The 22,041-nt window shown below is 38.7% G+C and overlaps 1 protein-coding gene and 1 long non-coding RNA gene across 2 annotated transcripts in view; both read left to right on the top strand.

The window, feature by feature from the left end:
- Nucleotides 1–17,524: 17,524 nt before the first annotated feature.
- Nucleotides 17,525–18,635, top strand: LOC139769940 (uncharacterized). The gene is made up of 3 exons (XR_011717650.1): nucleotides 17,525–17,572; nucleotides 18,030–18,223; nucleotides 18,562–18,635. It is a non-coding gene; the product is annotated as an uncharacterized lncRNA (long non-coding RNA).
- An 838-nt stretch (nucleotides 18,636–19,473) lies between these two features.
- Nucleotides 19,474–22,041, top strand: part of LOC139769935 (otoferlin) — a 70,163-nt gene continuing 67,595 nt past the window's right edge. The window contains exons 1-4 of the mRNA XM_071701469.1: nucleotides 19,474–19,773; nucleotides 19,942–20,058; nucleotides 21,340–21,474; nucleotides 21,722–21,883. Coding sequence (XP_071557570.1) covers nucleotides 19,474–19,773; nucleotides 19,942–20,058; nucleotides 21,340–21,474; nucleotides 21,722–21,883 — 714 coding nt within the window. The remainder of the gene's footprint in view (nucleotides 19,774–19,941; nucleotides 20,059–21,339; nucleotides 21,475–21,721; nucleotides 21,884–22,041) is intronic.

The following is a 22,041-nucleotide window of genomic DNA, read 5'->3' as shown; positions in this document are numbered from 1 at the left end:
TTAATCCAAGACGGGTCAGCTCATTTCCCGTACGAGTCAAGAAATTCAACCTTTCTCTATCTTTCTCCCTCTCTCTTTATTTCAGTCTTTTTTTCCTTGCCGTCTCTCCTTTGAGTGGTTTAACGAAGCATTTACACGCGGGGGAGCGGTAGGTCATCGACGAGAAGCTATTTATCACTAATTTCATCTCGCCTTCCGACCGGCTCCTTTCGTCGTAGGCGCGATTTGTTCCGAACTGGCGTTTAGGCCCTTTCGAGGCGAGCGGTCCCGAGAAGTTCGGCTTCCTTAACGCGCTATAACTCAATCGGATGATGAAATATGGGACACGCCCCGACCCTGCGCCTTTCCCATAACTTTGGGACTTTTCCCGATGGTAAATCCAGAAACGCAGCGGTCGCGAACGGTAAATTTCCTGCGCACCCTAGTGCATTGATTCTTTCATTGTTGACCTTCTTAATTTTTAATTTTGTCCTTATATGATGAAATGTGTTTAATCATGATGACATTGTAAAGAGGTAATTATTAAATTCAAGGGAAAACTATTTCGCGAGTCATACTCTTTACTTCGCGAATTACTTAAGATATAAATGAACCAAGCGCAGTATAACACATATGAATATTTAAATATCTTATTGTCGGAAGTATGCACAAAGGTATGTATATGAAAATTTTCATCCGAGAAAAGTGCAGGAGTTTTTCTTAAACAAAAAGGAATGTATACCGAAAGGATTAACTCGTAACTATTATGCAACCTAATGGCAATTTAATGCACTCTCTCCGCTGTTTTTCTCCTCTAATCCCTCTCTAAACGTATACACACGCGCATAAAGTATCGCTTCCATGTGTGGTAACCACTTGCGTTCCTTAACCTTCGCCCTTCCTTGCCATCCGAAGGCGAGGTTTCGCGAAGGGGTCAGGGAGAGAGAGTTTACGTCGGTGCCCGGTCGTGATATATACTCGCCGGATAGGTACGGGTGTGTAGGGGCGGAGGTGGTGAGGGGCATGGCAAAAAGGGCGCAGTCCACCATCGTACGGGCGTAGGTTTGTTTTAACAAGGCATTTAAAGCGTACTCGGTAAACATTCGACGAGAAATATTGGTTGTTTATGGCGCGGTGATTTATCACCTCGCTTGGACGAGCCCGGCGTATGGGCTGGGAGTGAAAATAAGTTCAGGTATGGTTCATTTGGCGCGAGCGAGCTAGGAGGAACAAGGGGGAGTGGGCGATGGGCCCTGAGGGCGGACGGGGCTCCCTCCCCCCCTTCCTGCTCCGATCTTCCGCCGACGCGTTCACGTTTTAGCGCCGCTTAGAAGCGCGTTTGGGCGCTCGGACGCGCGCATTTGTTTCGCGATGCACGCGAATAAATTTCACCGGGGAGAGCTCTAATAATTGTCCATCATTTCTTTCCATTTCCCTTTTCCCCCTTCCCTGCAGCTATGTTCAAGATTATTTAAATAGCCAGGTTTTATATGGAGCATTTTATGAGTATTTGCAAAGCACTAAAATGTTGAAGTAAATTCAGGGAATGTGATAAGTGTACTTATTCTTAAATTACAAACGCTAAAAATTTCGATCCAAAAATCTGTCATTTACAAAGAGATCAGTATTTATAAAATCCGTGATTCTAAGGACCAAAAGCTATATATTAAATTATCCAAATGAGACAATTTTAACAAAGTTTGAATGTATACAAACTTGTAATATTATAATATTTATTATTAGGATTTGTGAAGTTCTTTCATTCACTAACAAATATCCATATAATACCACTGCGTGGCGTCGGCAAAGGGGTCCTATCAAATAAACTTCTGCTACCTTCCGAAAAGGAATACCGCGGCGACGCTCTGCTCACCGTGATCCTTTTTCTTCCCAGGATCTCCTTCTGTCTCACGCCCATATTCCTCTCGTTAACTTTTGAGACCGTTACCGTAACCTTATTAAGAGGTTCGCGACGATTCTGGGCTGAAATATTACAAGACGTCCGATTCCAGGAAGGGACACGAGGAAGCGTTTGAGAGACGTCCAAAAAATTCGTCGAGCTATTAAGAGGAATCCTTCATCGCTACCGTTGAAGATGATAATCTCAGGTGGCTACCGTTGCGCGTCCCGTATCCGTTCCGCGATGACGGCCGCAGGATAGATTTGACCTCGGGGATAGCCAAAGTTTCGCCCTAGGAGGTCCTGCAGGCTTGACACTGTTAGATCCCCGCACGGACAATGGGAGATCCTTGGGTCGCGCAAGAATGCGCGGCGTTGCGGGGTCGTTAGGGGGCAGAGATGTTTTCGAAATGAGGCGAACTCTTTCGCCGCGACCATTCTTAATCTTCATTAGTTCATTTAGGATTTGCATACCGAGGCTCTGGTCGTTTATCTGATCGGAGAACGCGATCGCGCTGAGCGAGGGACGAGCCGTCGTCGTCGAGCTCTTCTGTTCCCGAAGATTCCCGAAAAATATATTTAAACACATCGGAATAAAAACCGGGAGTCCTGGATCCAAAAATTTCCATGGGACGAGAGAAATGTCGTAATCTTCCAAGTTAAAGACGGCAAGATCTAATGTTCTATTTGAAATTTTGAAAACTGCAGAGAACGTCAAAAACTTCAAAAGCTCAAGAATAAAAAGTTAGAATTTAAAAGTTTAAATATTAAATATATAAAAATCTATAAACTTCAATCAAAAGTTTCAATAATTAGCAAAGTTCTACGCTTTCGGAGAGAGTTCAAAATACTACAAACTAAAAAACGTCTTAAATTTGAACCAAAAAGACAACTAGATAAATAGAAAACGTTCGATTGTTTTAGCTATCATCGTTCGACAGCTCGATGGAGCAGCCGCATCGCGGACTCAAGGCTCATACCATAGAAAACGGATAATGTTACGCAAACGATCGTAAAATGATTTTTTTCGATCCGTCGCAGGTCGTCGTACCCTCGGTGAAAGTTCTGCATACAGTCCCCGGTTATTAGGCCCACCCAATCGGTACTTAATCGTGACCTAACCTCCAGCTCACAGCGAGGAACGAAGGGGGGCCAAGAAGGTCAAGCTTAGCCCTGAGATGCGGCCACGGCAAAGCTCACCTTATCGCGCTCCTCCGAGCCCGGGTGGCCTACTCGGCCTTAATTGCAGGCCCATATCACGATCCAATATGGCCGCCCACCGCGAGTATTAGACCCCGTGGCGGACGTCAATGTCCGCTTTATGTAAGAAATACGGTATCATGCATCGCGCCCGACAATACAGACAGCCAAGAACACGCGTGCATAAACACGGCGATCGTATTTGCGTGCGGCAATAATGCACGGTATATTTCGTCGACGGTGAGATTTGAAAAAATTTGAAGAGAAATTAAAGAGATTTTGAAGAAATTACATTTCCAAATAATTCCATTGGTTCAAAATTATAAGAGCCATAACATTCAAACGTGGAAAAATTTAAATTAATGATGATAATGTGCAGCAGTTTTGAAAATAATGAAAAGGGATATTTCTCGCACGCTAAAAATTTCTAAATATTAATTTTTCGCACATGTCAAAATAATACTCAAAGATCTACGTTCAAGTACTATAAAGTTAAAAAAAAAGTCCGAAACGGGAAGTAATCGAGCGCTTTAAAAATTTTCTGTCTTGTATCAGTTGAGCGAGAGGTGGCTCTCGGAAAATAAAAAGAAAAAGGCGAACTCCCAAACATTCCGCGCCGCGTCTCTCGTCGTGCGGAGATTCGCCGACAACTGGTTCGCGGCGGAAAAGGGACGAGTGTCTTGAGCAAATAGCAAGGTATCCTCTGCGAAAATAATTAATCACGGCGCCGATAAGGACCGTCGATGCTGACAAGCGCGGATTGGTTTCACGAGGCATGCCGCATCCTCCGCGCTGATCCACCAGTTATGCCGTAGGGGAAGGAGGAATCGGGATGCCATCTAGAATATGTGAGACTAATGGTCGGCTACCTAACTCAAAAAAGGACGAGAGAGGACGAAAGGATGAACCGGGAGAATCGGCGTTACCAATCTGGAAAAGTGACGGGTCACACGTGATCAGCACCGCGGCGGCAGGATGTCTCTCCTTTCTCTCTCTCTCTCTCTCTTCCTAGGACGTGGTAGATTGAGACACCGAGCGGCCAACTGATTGTCGATAGGCCGATGGTAAAATGAACATCGGTGTACCAAGAGTCGACCGCGAGATAAGCATCATTTTTCAGCGCGTTACACGTTGAAGGGGCCGCATGATGAATGAACGTGTCGCGACTCAACGCGATTTTCCACGGTGCGAACTTGAGTGACTGGACCGGTGCGCATCGGTCGCGGTGGAACAGAGACGCGGAAGGGCAACGAGGAGTCAAGTTAAACGAGGAACACGAAGGTGTACGAGAACACGAAATGTAAAATACCAAATATCTCGAAGATTGTGCACTCTCAGAGAGAATCAAGTTATCTCAAAGAATCAAGAGATCGACTTTTTTTAAAAGAATTTTTCTGAGATACTTAAATCTCTGAAATTTCACCCTCAAACGCTTAGAAAAATTTAAAACGAATCTAATAAGAAATCAAACAATATGATTATTATATATATAGATAAATCTTTGCCATTTTCACTATTAATGATCTTTCAGATAACAAATTCAGTTTTAATCTACCTGTTTTGTATTTTTTCTTACCTCTCCTCGCGAGTCCCCTGCAATTGTACTTGTCAAGCAAATCACTTAAGTGGAACTTCATTGACCTCTCCGCGGCGAATGTGAAAACATCAGAGTATATTCTTTTTGTCTTGACACTTCATTTCTTTATCGGAAACTTTCCAACGACGCCAAGATTTCAAGTAAAATCTAACGAGGAATCGGAAGACTATTTCATCGACCCTTAATTTTTGTTCCCCAAAATGATTTCGAACGATTAGATCACAAACGGAGATATTGAGGGCTGACAACATTCGGATATCGTTTCAAATAGTCTGTTTCACAAACAACCAACACGACCATCGGCACAACCACTATACCACCATCTTGAAAACATTTTCCCTCGCACGCGCCGTCGAAGAACACCCGAAGGGAAGAAGGAGGAAGATAGCGAAACGAGCAGAGCGAAGGCGGAGGGTCGCAGGTGCAATTTCGCGCGAATGTCGGCACGCATGTCGGATAGCCGAGAGGGGCGATCAAGGCAAACGCACCCTGGAGGACTGGGCGACGAGAACAAACTAGCCTCCGAGCATCAGTGGTGGCCGTGTTCGCTTCCTCTCCGCGGAGCCGAAGAGAGAAGTCGCCCGGTTATGGCTACGCCTGCTACGCCAGAAGAGGCGGTTAACGAGTCTAATTAGCGACGAAAACGAAAACGAGTTTGACCCTTTTTTCTCTCTTTCTCCGTTCCTCCAGCTCCGGACTTCTCTTCTCGTCTGTCACTGCCTCCTTCTCTCTCCCGCTCGATTCCCCCCCATGCGTACGTCCTTGTCCGCCAAGTGTCTCTCCTTTCTTCGTTCGTATCCGTCTACTTTCATCCTCCTCTAAGCACTCTTAGGATTTAAGAATTCGAAAGTCTAAAGATTTAAGAATTGCATTATTTCAGAATCTGCGGATTTGATTATCTAAATAAATTCTAAGAATCAGACCATGCAAAACTTCGAAATCTATAGATTCGAAAGATTCTATGATGACTTCAATGATGATCAGTTTTCAGGAATTTAAAGATTAATGATTGAAATATGCGCGAAAATGACAATGTAAAGTTTTGAAAATTGTGGAATTTATAGTTTCAAAAAAGAATTCTGGAGCTTATTCAACAAAAATAGAAAAGTCCGATGATATTCCGGGATATCCAAAGATCCGACGGTTCAGGAAAGCTAAAGATCCATGAGTCTCCTCGGATATCGGTCTTTGCATCTTTTTCTGGTTGTACGATCGTCCCTCCTTCTCTTTAAACTGGATGGATCCCTGACCGACTCGAATCCTTCGGCGTCCTTTTCGCTCGACGGAAGTGGGGAGGAGTGCGAGAGAGGAAATGGGGTCAGTGGGACGCAACGAGGTAGGTCGGCTGACGAGACTTTAATTTGCGTGCTTGGCCTGATTACGCTACTAGGTCGCTACTCGGCGGAGTCTCGCAAAACGCGTAGCTGAAAAGGAAGTCGAGGATGCGGGGAGAAAGCGGGAGAGAGAAGGAGAAGGAAAGACGGAGAAAGGAGAAGGGAGAGAGAGAGAGAGAGAGAGCGAACGAGCGGGCTTGAAGAGGGCAACCAAGGAAAGCAGGGGCACTATCATCGTCGACACGAGAGCGAGAGTAAGGACGCGCGGAAGAAGACGAGAATGGCCATTAATTAAGAGGAGGATAACGACCCCCGGGATTCGTTAGTATGCCCATGGGCGGTGTCCTAAGACATTCCATTCGCTATACCGACCTGCTCTCCGTGTACCTTGCTCCTTCTTCTCCGCCTTTACTCTATCATCGCGCCGAGAGAAATTTTTAATTCGACGACGGAGCTATCGTGCTCCTTGCACTCTCGAAATAGAATCATATATATCTAACGGTTCTCTGAGAGCATCAGTGAGAGGAAACAAAAAGAATTATTTCTTATTAATAAAATATTTGTTTTAATTATTATTATATTATAGAAATATAAATATAAAATTTAGACTTAAAATAAAACTTTTTCTTTTTATTTCATTTTTAACCATATTTATTTTTAAATTTTATTTTTAATATACTGAAAATTTTACTCTTTTTTTAGGTCTGGAAGTTCAAGATATATTTAGAAGAGATATATTTCAAGAATTATTTTTTGTTATTGTGTAAATTTAGAATAATCTCGGATATCGTAATTCAAAAATTAAATTCACTTTAGCTTGCATTTCTCCATTCTTTCCTCGTTATGTTACGTTTCAATACGATCAATCACGCGGTTCGCGCGGGCTCGACCCGCTAATTCTTTATGATCCTAATCGGAACCTAAACCCGTGGCATTTTTCAGGCTACCGTATGGCTTGATTGAGCCTCAGTGAAAAGCATTCGATTTATATGGAGGATATCTTGATCGGCGGTCGAGGGAAGAATGTACCTTCATTAAGGCAGCCCGAACGTACACGGTTTCACTCTCGGTTCAGACCAATAATGACATTTTTTCGTAGAAACATAGCGGTCCCAGGAATCATCCGAAAAATTTGTTTAATCACGCCGGTATAACGTAGGACGAATATACGAGGCGGAATACACGAGGTCCGCGACAGAAGCTAATTCGCGTCTGCAGCGGAAATTCCCCGAATATGTACGACAGTATAATAATCGATAGAATTAAATGTAAATGAAATAATTGTTTATCTATGTATATTAATTAAAATAATTTATATTACAATATAAATGTAATAAAAAGATAGTCAGACGAGATTGACTACTTTTTAATACACTGCCAGAAAGTTTTGTGCATCTTATCGTGTAAGTTTTGTTTATCTTACAGTTTATCCACAATAGAATTTTCATCATTGTAAGCATATACAATGATAAAATATTGTGTAATATGATTAAATAAGACTCTATCTTCATGAGTATTGGGTGGGAGAATAGCGCATTTTTACTTTATATTGTTATCTAATTTCTGGTATCATTAAAATTTTTATACTAGCTGGTGTTTACTGTTTACAAACGTTTTAAAAAATTTTCTGATAGCGTAGTCATCACTGACCATGTCACTGAAAAGTCAGACTTCGATCACAGATGATCAACGTGTCCGATCAACGTGTTAAGATTATTGCATAGATATTCTAATAATTTTCCAGAACTCGTTGTACTATTACTCGTTGTATATCCTCAAAAAGGATCGATCGAGATTCGTTATATTGCGGCCTTGAGTAATCACGTGTTTGCAGATAAACGGGACCCTCAAGTTCATGAAATGACAGACAGCTGGATAGACTGGCAAACTCGTGCGGATAAGATAAGAAGCGAGATAAAAAAAATATTATATTCTGGGAAAGCCAAACGCGATCTTTTACGCATCTTTACTCTCCGTTCAGTACGTCAAGCGTATAAACCTTGCATCTTACATCTGGCAGCTATCGGCTGAAATGTCAGATATGATCCAATATTAGGTCACCGTGTACATCATTATAATAATGACTGCAGTCACGATCATATCAGAGACATCAAGATAAAAACAGAGATTATGCGAAACTATGTAACGGTAATAACCGCAAACAGTAAAGTAATAAAAGTGATAATAGGAACAATAAAGGAGATAATTTATGCTTGAAGTTTCCAAAAAAAAAAAAAAAAAAAAAAAAATACAAAATATGTCAAGCGAAGAATAGAATGAAATTACGAGCGTTTAAATGGTTTGGATGAAAAGTAGATCGTTGCAAAGAATTTATTGTAAAAGAAAGATTATAGAAATAGTTTGGACGAGATGAGAGAAAGGATGACAGTGTTGGATGTGCAAATACAGCGTATTCGTCGCGCGCGCGCGGCGATATACGCGGAGGCGCAGGAGAAACATTGTCGGCTTGTAGCTGTCGTCGGCCGCGGAGAGCACTCCGTTAGTTCGAGAGCCCGTTGTGTCTGGCTAACAAGTCGACCCTCGTGGCCCCTCGAGGGTGGTCGGCCCCCGGGAGGTCTCCCGATCACGCGCCCGGTATCGGCTACTCGGACACGCCCGCGGTCCGTCATCCCATCATCTACGTTCGAGCGGCCGTGCACGACACGCCGAGCCGAGCCGTTGCCGAAGTCGTAGGGAAGACAAAAGGGGGTTTACCGACCGAAAGGAGAGACCGAGTGTATGCCACGCGGTGTACCCACCGCGCGGGAGATAGGATAATGTTCCGCTATTTATACGATGCGGCCCACTTCTCGGGGCTGCCTCCAGCCACCCATGAAGAGCGAAGTCCCGAAGAAGGCCGCGCTGATGGCTCGCGGCCCGTCCGATTGACATGCCATTGTGATCGTGCAACGGCTCAATTAAATCCGGTGGTACATTCGGATGTTCGAACGTGGACGACTGAAATCGATATCGCGTCTCATATAGAGATCGCGATCTCGCGAGTCCAGTACTCTTTTTAGCATACGAATGCGTAATCTCTTTCTATACAAAATATGACGACGTCTTGTTGTACTATAGGGAGCTTTGGACTACCATCACTGGCCGATCTTGAAGAACAAATTTGAAGGAAGGTATATCTAACTGTTTTTAGTTTTAGTTTTATTGAGCGCCCTGTTTAAATGCTAATGTTTATCGCTTAATTTAGTAGAATAAGAAAAATGAGGAGAGTTCGTAGGTTTAACGTAATTTAGACATCAGATCTATCTCCTTTAGGTATTTATCGTGATATTATTATATCATAGAAATGGCGCGTTGATGAAGTCATCAAGTAAGAGAATCGAAAGGGTTAACAGAATTGACGCGCGACAGCCGCCTTCTCGCATCCCACGATGTTCGAGAGAAAAAGCTGTGTCGCGCCCAACAAAAAAAGCCACGACGTTTCCCACGTGATCCGTCGAAGCGAGGGAGGCCGAGTCCACCCTCCTGCAGATTGCGAGTGCTCATTGTTTCACAGAACAATAATAACCCGCCGCTTGTAATAATAATCCGTGCCACAAGTGTGCGAAAACTCGACGAACGGAAATTGCAAGGAGTCGAAAAAAGAGGGGAAAGCGAAAGAAAACAAAGAAATATATGAGCATAAGAAAAAGAAATTGAAAAACTTACATAATAAAAAGATAACGAGATTTTTTTAGGTAAAAAATAATTAAGACGAGTTTAATGCAGAAGTATTAATACGATGCTTCTTTGCAGCTTGATTAATGCCTTGATTAATTTGTGGGGAAAAAATAAGATGTAAAACATCGAATCGCGTTTTTGTTAAGTGTTTGCAAATTAGTCGCGCTAACGCTGGCTGTAGAGAAAACAGGGAGAGAAGAAAGAAAGGTGAGAAAAGGAAATCGACAGGAAATAGAAGAAACGGAGAATAAGAGAGACGAGAAAAAATATGGAAGGAAAAGAGACGAGGAGGAGGAGGAGGAGGAGAGACGAGACGGATCATGTAGGGGGTGGAAGCGCACAAAGACTGCGCAAAACACACAAACAGACGTATTACAATAATGACCGTGCGTGTTGTACAAATACGATATCGGCTTGAGGGGTCCGCCGCACGGGCACGTGACCCTCTCAAAGGGCTCGTAGCATAACGAACACCCCCGACGGCGAGGGCCCCCCGTCGGGGACGCTCGTGTTCCGCGACCAGTTAGCGGGGTTAACTTACAACCCCGCGGCTAACACGCTTGTCTCGACCCCTGAAAGTTAGCTTTTTTTCCCTCGTTTTATTACGTTTTTTCCTTTTTTTTTTTCCCGTCGCGTCATTGCGACGATTACTCGGTAATTTTGCCCGCTTTCCGCATTTTCGGGGGGACGAAAAATTTACGGCGCGCATTGCGCCATTGTAATTTGGACCTTCATTAGAGCCAAGTTGGTTTTAAGTTGATAATGACGTTGTAACGCGATAATGAATTCGCCGAGCGAAATCTCAAATAATTGACCCTATGAAACTATACTATATACTTTTTGCTATTATTTTCCCTATTCAGAATTATGCTAGAAAATTGGACAAGAGACGAAGAGCGATAATTTGATGTGTTATAGAAAACCTTAAAGGAGAAAACTTATTGGCGAGTCAGTTAAAGATTATTTTGACAATTAAGTCAATGTTACTAAAGTTTGAATAAATTACTCTTACATCCTTCAATTATTATAAATATGATTAATAATTAAAATTTCTCTCCTAGGAAGACAAACTATTTATGTTACACGCGGTAGGATAAATAACTGACATTGGACTTCAAGTTATAATTTTTCACAATTTTCGATTTTCTGTTATATTAAATAAATTCAGAGGGTTAATTAAGTCTTCGATTATCGTCTTTAATATAAAATTTAATATTGTCAATTTTGGCGAGTTCTTCATAAAGATAGGAAAATTAATTTTGCGGAGATGCGCTCGCATGGGAAAATTTCATGCGCCGAACGAGTATATATATATATATATATTCACTCTCATTAACAACAATCCGCATTCTCGGCCTTTATCGTTCGCGTTTTATCGTGCCGAGGGCTCTTTTTCACGCTAGATTTCCATAATAATAAAGAGAAACGCGCCACGATATCGATGACGGACGTCGTCAATACGTTTCGCATATAGTTGGTAATTCGTAAGGGAGGAACAACGATTCGAATGAACCAGTAGTAAGGGCGTGTAATGGAGGGTGTATATTCGGAAACTATTACGGGCACGTCTCGTATGTTTCGCCACGTGCTGTTGCAAGTTGTAAATCACTTATGCGTGCGTTTCCTGTAAGTTCAGCCGCAAACCAGTCCCTTTTGTCAAAGGGACAAATGGATAGAAGAACTATTTTACATATTCAATATATCTAAATTAGTTTTATAGATTAAATATTTTCTAAACTAAATTCTGTGTAAGAATAAAAAATTTCTTGCTTCTAAAGCTTCAAATATAAAAAAGATCCATAAACAGCAAATATTTTGAAGTACATCTTCAATTTTATGACAATTCTAAATTTTATATGAATAATCTTGTATATTTAAGATAAAATAGTTTTTCAACAAATTAATAAAATATTATGCTGTTCATGGATCTTATTTAATGTGTTGAGAAAATGCATTTATATTACACTGATTGAAACGAAATTGTTTTAAGAAAAAAAAAAAGAAATTTTTTGGAAAAAAATTATTAATGTATATTATAATAGCACGCAATAAAATGCTTATTTTTTTATAAAAATATATTTATGTATTCAAGGTGTGGTATTCCTAGTTTAATTATGCGTCGATATTTTAGATTACGACTGCATATCGATTGCTGTCAGAACGTGAGATAAGTACTTTGTCAGGTGAGGCCTGTATTTACACGCACTGACATAAAATTGACGTGTGAAGCACGCACTTGTGTCTGACAGGGTGGCCTTCGACGGGAAACGACGTGGAGTCGGAGCGGAATCTATTATCCGAATATGCGCAGTTTCTGTTTATAGAAAAATCGTTATGAGATATAGATTACGTGTTACATAGTTCAATCCCGATTCGAAGAAACACTTTAATAAGTTAAGGTCACATATTATCAGAAATTCGTATTTTATAAAAATAGCTCCAGACTGCCATGCTTATTTTTTCAAATAAAGGCAGCGAAATTGATAAATCAATTTTGTCTTCAAGTTATTTGCCGTACGGCGAATTGAAAATAGGAATGAAGCAAACTTTCACAATTGTAAAAAAGTTATAAAAAAATTAATATAAGTGACACAGCTACAGCGACTTTTCCAGAATGCAAGAAAAGAATTGCACTCTGATCACATACGCACTGCAGAACAAGTTTCAGATTCAAAAGTGGAATTATAGAATAATAATATCGCACCGTAAGTACGATTTTATTAATTTCGAATCTTATTTCCCAAATTTGTCTTTAACATTTACATTAAAAATTAACTTTTTATGTTTTTTTAAATTTATATTGAAATTAAATAATTAGCTATTTACAAAATTTTTCTTTTAGAAATAAAATTATAATCAGATTTCTCAAAATTATAAATGAATTATGAAAGAAGTGGCAAGCGAAGGAACTTTTAATCAAGTTGAAGCGAATCAACAGTAGGTAAGCACGAATAAATGGACTGCTGTATTTATCGATTACAGTCGAGAGTATATCATCAGTTAGTATTCTTACACTATATATCATCTAAAGATCACTGAATATCATCTGAAGATATAAATAAAAGTTTAAATCTATAACTGATAAGTTATTTTGTTTGCGAATATACATATGTATGTATAAGAAAAATATAAGTTTGTGAATTTAATTGCAAAAAAACATAATTAGAAATTATATAATATATAAAGAATTCAAGTCATTTTAATAATAGAAAACAATTATTGATTTTTAATAGATATGTAAAATATGCAATGATCTCGCTATACATCAAAATATCAAAAAAACTTCCACGGAGAATTATAAAAGGGAATGGAAAAAGTTTTAACAAAAGAAAGTTTTTATCGAGTGGGTTGGGAGTGTTCTCGCATTTTGTTCGCCGCTTTGAATTGCCAGTAAAAGTAGATATGTGTTAAATAAAAAACCTATTGAATACACGAAGAAAACATTTCGAACAATTAATATCTGAAAAAGAAATTTTAAGCAAAATATAAAAATAAACTTTCACGGAGAATTACAACAAGAAAGCTTTTATCGAACGCGTTGGGAGTATTTTGTTCGCCGCCTTATATTGTGCCAGTAAAAATTTGTAGATACATTAAATAAAAAAACTATTAAACACGAAGAAAACACTTCGCGCGATATTTGAAAAAGATATTTTAAGTATCAAAAGAACCCACTGAGAGTTACAAAGGAGAATGGAGAAAGGTTTATATTGACGAGAAAGCTTATCGAACGCGTTGGGAGTGTTCTCGTATTTTGTTTGCCGCCTTGTGTTGTGCCTGCCGTGCATAAATTCAAAGCCGTCGCACTTGAAGTGTCCAGAAACAAACAAACAGCAAGTTAAACAAATGCAAATCGCATCTGGCGTGCGGCCAATATCAACGATCGATTTTGCGGCCCACGATGCCTTTCAAGAAATTCAGGCCGAAGTTCTCCATTTACCAAGTTTGCGTAACTATACTGGAAGTAAAGCACTTGCCGCAAAATGCGAATCCGATGGTCGTCGTCAAAGTTGGAAATCGCAAGAGAAGGACAGTGATACGCGAGAGGACCGATAATCCTATTTATAACGAGGTGAAGTTATTCAGTCTCTCGAAACTGATTTGTATGTAAAATCGCTCGACTGGAAATTATAACGGTTAGAATTTGAAACGTCAGTACGTCTTTGAATAATAAAATATTTAAGTCCTTTTTAATTTAGGTTTTTAAAATTTTAAACTTAAAATTGAAAGATTAAAGAAAATCTTTTCCTGTTCCGGAATTGGCAGACATCTGTACGTCTTTGAGTAATAAAATATTTAAATCCTTGTTAATGTAAGTTTTTAAAATTTTAAACTTAATACTTAAAGTTTAAAGACTTTAATTGGCAACGAAAGAGCAACGAGCCGTAACTGGTTGTTAGTGTTAATGTATTCAAATAAAATTTAATTACAAACGTTTCGGTCAGACATACAGGACCATCCTTAGTGTCGTAACATTAAACGCGATTTGTTACTATCGAAGCAACATTAAAACAAGAACCTTAAAAACTAAGCGCACACATTCGATGTTTTCGGTACTTCATGCTGTAAGATGAGATATTATAAATTAGATCAGTATGTTACCACACGGTATTTAAATTATTGTACATACGTAAAGGTTTGTTTCTTTCGTCGTGCGATCTTTTGTCGAGTCAACATAATCAATGATGTGTTCGATTACAACGTTATGTCCAACGCTCAGAGAAACGTAACCACACAAAGTTTGCCTCGTTCCTCGTGCGATAGTAACAATGTTGCTTCGATAGTAACAAATCGCGTTTAATGTTGCGACACTGAGGATGGTCCTGTATGTCTGACCGAAACGTTTGTAATTAAATTTTATTTGAATACATTAACACTAACAACCAGTTACGGCTCGTTGCTCTTTCGTTGTCAATTGATTTTTAATCCTGTGAGCCTTACTTTTATATTTAAAGACTTTAGTTTCTTTTCCTGGAATTCTTGGATTCTTATAAATGACATATTGTCAATATAAGATATGCAACTCATATTTTTTAAACTTAAAACATATTCAAAGTTTTGTAAATTTATGTTATGTAAACTCTATCGACTTTTTTAAAAATTACAAATTTTTAATTTATATAAAAGTCGTTTATTTACTTCAATTAAGTAAAAGTTTATTTATTTACCTCAGAGCATTTACGACTTAAGGTAAAAATCACTGATTATTAAAATTTTAGAAGTTCAATGAGTTCTTCAGTATATGCATCCTTATTATAAAGTTATCAATCTTTCAAATTCAAAGAAGTACATCAGAATCTATCAAGATTGTAGATTTCAGTCTTTCTAAAATTTCCTGACATTTGACTTTCGGAATAAACTGACGCTTTTATAACGAATATATTTTATTCGCGTTGAATTGTATGCACATTTACCCCTTGCCTTTTAAAATACAGTACTTCGTTTTCGACTTCACGTGCAGTTTGGAAAATCTGCTAAACACGGGCATCACGATAGCGGTGTACCTGCGGAACTTTCTTCGGCGATTAAAATTTCACGGAAGCATTTCTTTCGAAGTTGCCACAGTATGGGAGCAACCAGGTTACTAAAAAGAAAAAATGAAAAGAGAGATAAAGAAAATGCGGATGTTACCTAGAGCTTTGTTACAAGTTGAATATGTGAATTAAAGGAAAGAGATAAATTCTTCCTAAATGACAAACAGCTTAATTATCTTCGCAAAGTATAAGCATTTCCGTTTACAAATAAAATTGAAGAAATATGTTAGATATCGGAAAAATATCGCTTCAGAGATGAAAAAGAAACACGTTCGAGTTTTCAAGGAGCATTTGCCAGATATATGTTATTGCTCTTCTGTACATAGATCGTCAGTACTACCACAAGTGGGCTGTGTTGACAGACCCGAAGGATCTGACGGCGGGCCCGAAGGGTTACATAAAATGCAACATCACGGTGAACGTCAAGGATGAGAAAGTGAGGGTGCATCCAGAAACGTTGGATGAAGACGACATCGAAGGGTAATCCCTCCCGAGATAAATTATCTCATTAATGACATATCCGTAATTTATACTAAATGGCTTGTCAGAATTTCCGTCGTTTGTGCCTGAATCTCATGGGATTGTGTTTAAATATAGGAATCTACTGCTTCCTATCGGTGGTGAGAGGCTGCCTTTCAGGCAACGCGCTCGATATATCTTCGTCGTTTATCGGGCCGACGGTTTGCCCGATATGAGCAGCTTGTGCAGGAAGACCGACTTCGAGAACGTTAATCCCTATGTACAAATATCGTTCGCTGGAATGAAGGTACAAAAGAGATAATTTCTGAGTTCTCAGTTCCGCGCGATAAAGTTTTGAAGTGCCTTTAGTTCCTACGAGAATGATTATATAACATTACAGACATTTAATGCATCGTAACGCCGTTACTATCGACGAGAATCATTTATTTAGAGCCGATATACGGTCTTACGCGGTCGAACAAAACGATTACAAACTGTAGGGCTTCCAGGGATCGACGAGTGAGGCATGGCAAACCTACTCCCCGAAATTCTACGAGGCCATCATTTTCAAGGAAATGTTTCCCGTTCTCCGCCACCGCGTGAGAATCACCATAAAACACCGTATCGACAGTTGCCGGACTTGCATCGTAGCAGTTCATATCCTGGACACAACGAAGATCTCGAATTCCGGGGAGTACGGTAAGATTGCCAAATAATTCCTTGCCAAGAATAAAAAACGGCCTGGGGGGTACGCGATTGCTTCCGGAAGAAATAAATTTGGAATAAATATCTTTACATGTCTTCCATTTCTCTTAAACTTCTTTATCTCTCACCTCAATATATTTGCTTTAAATTCGATAAACTCATACAATAGACTCATATTTTTAAATTATTTTTATATTATGATAAATTCTTCTTTTAAATGGAGATAAATATTTATACATATAAATTTACGCGTAAGTATGATATCAATCATCTTTAACCTGATTTGAACCGAACTCGCAATGTGTATAAAGTTCAAATAAATGTTAGAAAGTAATAAAGTAAGAGTGCGACGTGTGAGAAATTGCGAAAGATAGCATTTATCCTGTCAACAGGATTCCTGCCGACTTACGGGCCGTCTTTCATCCACTTTTACGGATCCGGCTCGGTGGAGAAGAACGGCTGCTCGGGCAAATGCTTGACGGCAATGCCTTTGTATCGCGGAAGGGTGCTTCTGTCGCTGAAAACTGAAATGGATGACCCAGAAGCATCCCCCGGAATCGGAGTTGAGACTGTTCCAGTATTTCCCATTATCGAAGTGATTAGATTTATTGTTATGCTCCGATTTCACGACTATATATTTACTTTATTTATAGTTAAATTTCATTTATGGTAAAGTCCAATTTACAGTTAAATTACAGAAAAATCGTTTTTCGGTAAGGATAATTTTTATAATTCTGTCAAAATTCCTAACGTAAATTTAATTTATTTTATAACCTCAGTTAAAGACAAATTTTCAGCAAGTTAAAATGTCTAAAATATCTTCAAAATCTAATTTATTCTAATAAATTTTTTTTTTTTAAATAAATTAAAGACTTTGATTAAATGAAATGTAAAGATTGATATGAATTAAAAAAATTACGAACACTAGAATTAAAAAAAAAGAATAATTTCTTAGTTTGAAATAATTTTTAATAAAAGACTTATAAAAATCTTATTTTAAAAAATTTAGAAAAGCCTGTGGTCGACCGAGGAATATCTTCTGGTCGGAGTTTTGTACGATGTGTGCTTGATCGACCGCTCTCGATTCGGATCGAAATTAATCAGCTTCGAACTGAGCTTAGGAAACGCGGGAAATCAACAATTTCCGTATAGTCAATGCGTCGAAAACACTAATGACAGCCAGTCAGGTGCTCCATAAACTTTTATTCTTGCTCATCACATTATCGCGATTGTCGTAAAAACATTTTAGCGCTAAATGTGACTATAAATAGAAACGGAAATGAGAAATTAGATACACTTTGTTTCAAGTACCCAATTATTTTCTTTTACCTTTTGCAATTCCGGCAATGCAGTCGCCATTGATTGCGATTTCTAGAGGGTGGTCCTCGACAAGAGAGACAAATTCTCGAGTTTATTGAAGAGGCGACTGTTTTAGGGCGAAATTTATGTTGCGCGACTTGTTACTTTTCCTCCTCAACTTACAACGGCATCTCTACGGATTTGTCGCTGTTGGTTACAGCTACTCTGTATTTGTCTGACGTGAAGTATGCTTTCAACGTCAACGCGAGATGTGAATCAGGAGGTCACATTTAGCAATAAAATGATAAAAATATTCCTTTTCTTCTTTATTCTTGACTTCGGCAGAAAACGAGTTGCTAGAAAAGCGATTAAACTTCGAGAGTCAATCAGCCCCGCGAACGACCGGCACTTTGGATGGCAAGTATAATTATGTACCTTTGGGATCCAGAAAGCCCTGTTTGTACGTGAGATCTTGGTGGCCAAATTTGGAATGGCGGATGTACAACAGCAATAATCTACGCTATATATCCAACTTTTTGGTATGCCGTAATTGCGTGACATTAAAAGCGAGTAAACTTTTAATTACTGGTAGACCTTGGAATTTTAATAGCTTCTATTCATTCAAGACAAAATTTCAAAGTCTATCAGAAATTAATTACAGAGCCTTTAATTAGCTTCAAACGTATTTTAACGTACTAATTTTAACTTGTTTAATTTTCAAGAAACATGTAAAGTTATTATTAATTATTGTTAAATACTAAAGCTAAAATCAATATAATAATAAGTTCTGATGTATCTTAAGTTATCAGAACTTTTTAAAGCATCAAGTGTTATTTGTGCGAATTAAGAACATCAGAAGTCATTTCAATCTTTTCAGGAGATAAGATTAGAGAAACTAGAGGCTCTCATGGTTATGGAGAATCCTATAGCTTTCGAGGCTTACAATGAAACAATTTGCACATTAAAAGCTCACTGCACGCGTTACTTACACGCGTTGGACATCGGCAGGTACGAAAACGAAGGAGGAACCACCCAACTCGATCGCCATCGGGTGAGCTTGTGTCGCAAAAATGTCGAAGACATACTCAAGAGGATTAAGATCAACGGCGAACTCCCTAATAACAATTATATGAGGATCGCGATGATCCACGCATATCAGTATTTAAGAAAATTGAGGAATATGTGCGATGACGTAAGTTAACAAATGCGTGTCTAACGTAACCATCCCTTTCGTAAAATTTCAGAATGTTATGAATAACTAACACGTTGTTTGCCCAGTGCATTTTATGACTTACCGTGCAAACCACAGTAAAATTTTTATTATCATAAATATATAATGATAAAATATTGTGTATATAATGATAAAATATGACGTAGTATAAATTATATATTTTTTATTTTATGTACGTTGTTACCTACTTATATCATTCAAAGTTTTATATTAAATGGTATTTAATTTTCACAAACGTTTTAAAGAATTTCGATATAGCGTCGGTTACACTGCAAATCCAAGTGTGTTATTTTAATTGAAGCTCTTCTTACACATTTCTTGCCATTTTAAATGACGTCATGTAACACGGTTGAACGTATTAATACGATTAAACGTGTTAATTTAACACGCAACAAAACATGTAAAATGAGCTTCAGTCAAATGTGTCATTTTTAAACGTATATATGCGTGTTGAAAAGTCAGGCGGTGACCGCGAGTGACTTAGTTAAACATTTTCTTAATTCACTTGATGTATTGTTTAATTAGCCCCAACATAGTCTCCCGGACGTCTTCGTCTGGATGATTGCCGGCTCGAAACGGGTCGCTTACTCACGACTGCCAGCCGAGCAGATCATCTACTCCGAGGAAGCGACGGAAATGGGCGGGAAATGCGGTCGGCGAGTAAATCTATTCCCCAGGAATCCGGACGACGAAAGAGAGCCTGTCGAATACAGTGCCTGCAAAATCGAGGCATTTCTATGGCTCGGCAACGCGAGGTACGCCGCAGCGTGTTGGAGCGCGATTCCGCCTGGATACGAGATCGATCACGGCAGATACGTCGACACCTTCCCGAAGTACATCGAGTACAATCAGTCCTCGGTGAGAGATGGGTAAAAAGATTCGCGGGAGGGCATTACGATGCACGGAAATGCATAACCCGAGACGTCTGACTTCGCGGGAGAAATCAGATTGACGCGCCTCGACAAACATTACATCGATATACGCGCGTGAGAACGACACCGCGATAATGCGACGTGATCGTTACAGACGTTCCAGTTGCGAGCCCACATATTCCAAGGTCGCTTCGATCCCGGAATGGACGCGTCAGGCTTGCTGGATTCGTTTATACGAGTCGCATTTCAGGGACACATGGCTTCCACGCAGGTGATTAATATTTAATAACATTGATTAATATTTAATTATATGTATATTCGTCGCTTGTAATATATAATTATAAGCACTAAGAACGAGCTTTGTTCGCTAGCCCCTTTATGAAATTATTTATATCATGCGAACATGACAAACTAATTGTTTATTAATATTTAACGTTTTAAGGAAACGTGCCATTTTCCCGATTTTTGAATTCTTTAAAATGTGAAATTTTGAGCGAGCCACAGCGCTCGCGCACGCCGGGGATGTTCTATCTCCGCCGCCGCGCCGTGGTGATCAATACCGTATGCATACACAATCATGATACCGTGAAATTTCTGCGGCGTGTATTCCTATGACATTTCACTTGAAACGCGCGAGAGTAATGACCGATGTAATACGAGCGTGATTAATGTTGCACCCTCAACATTTCGTTCCGTTTCGTGCTACGTGGTTGACAATTATTAAAATATAGCTAGTTACACGTGCTGTATTTGCGCTGCTTAAAAGCGCGCCGTAATACCGTTGGACTCGAAGCCGATTCGTTCCGCATTAACGAGGTAATATTATTCACGCTCGACAAGTTTTAAAATGACGTCGGCAACGTCATTTATTATCGTCACCCCGATATTATGCAATGCGATTAATAAGGCCGGGTTAATGATCAATTAAGTCGTGATAAACCGTTTGAAAATGTAGATTCTGAATTCATCCTGGCGATTTAACTTTATAGTTGACGATAATCGTTAGGAATCAAATCTATTTTTTTATACAAATTGCTCTATACTTTTATTGGATTATATTTACTAAATGTGTCAAGTGACTTCGAATTTTTCTAATTAAATCAAACTGATCAATCTTCAGTTTTAATTTTGAACTGAAGTTTTATTCAGTAAAAACAACCCAATTTATGGAGGTTCTCCACTACTTCTGCCGATTTCAAACTTATTATTGCGCATTTTTTAACTTTTTGCCATTTATACAATTTATATTATAATGCACAGTGCAATACAAAATTATATCAAAATGTACAATTGAATTATTTGCAATTACATTTACGTTGTAACTTTTTTTTATATTAAGATTCTTAATTCTAATTAATCTTTGAGATTTGCATTATCAAAATATTATACAGTATTATACAGTAATCTCGTATGACATTTAGCAAAAAAAATTATTTGTAATTAGACTAAAATTGCTTTGAACGATAAAAAAATCTATTTAAAAAAGCAATATTCGAACTTATTTAATAAAACCTTAAAGTATATGTTAAATCTAATTTTATAATTTTTCCAGACAATAAGACAAAGTTTAGACCCGTTTTGGGACCAGACGTTAATTTTTCCTCCGATTATTTTGCACGGTACTAAGGAGTATATTAAAATTCTACCACCCGAAGTCGTTTTGCAGGCTTTCCAGCAGGATTTATGCGTAAGCAAAGACCAATAAATTTGTCAAATTTCTTAGTAGTATTTTCTAAAAAATAAAAATAAAATAAAATAAAATAGTATGTCTTAAAAAGGAATACGAGTATGAAATAAAAATGTCAAAAATATTGTTGTTTATGTACAGATGTAATTATTCTCGGTGTTTTCAAGTAGAAATTAAAAAAAGAAGATTTAGTAGTGTTCCAACTGAATTTAAATGTTACATATCTCTTGTACGAAAAATAATGCAGGGCACGAGGGAATTCTGTGGCAGGTGTATCGCGGTGCCATTAGCAAAACTCGTCACGGAAACTTACTCGCCGCCCGATTTCCCACCGAAATTAGAGTGGTACAAATTCGAGTCGCAAAAAGATTGCACCGGCTCAGTCCTCGCAGCTTTCGAGCTGATAGAAGTGAGTTATCGACTTTCCTTCTCGACAAATGTCAACGATGTTCCAACAGTGTCATCTCTCAATTTTCTTTCATACAATACATTCTATTTAATGATCTACCTCTGTTTTACAATTTTGAAAAGACATCGTAAAACTCGATGTAAAATGTATACCGAGTG

Source organism: Temnothorax nylanderi, unplaced genomic scaffold (genome assembly GCF_030848795.1).
Source record: "Temnothorax nylanderi isolate EJ_2023f unplaced genomic scaffold, tnyl_v1.0 TNYL_tig0026_pilon, whole genome shotgun sequence".
Lineage (NCBI taxonomy): Eukaryota > Metazoa > Arthropoda > Insecta > Hymenoptera > Formicidae > Temnothorax > Temnothorax nylanderi.
This window is presented reverse-complemented; position numbering and strand designations above follow the sequence as displayed.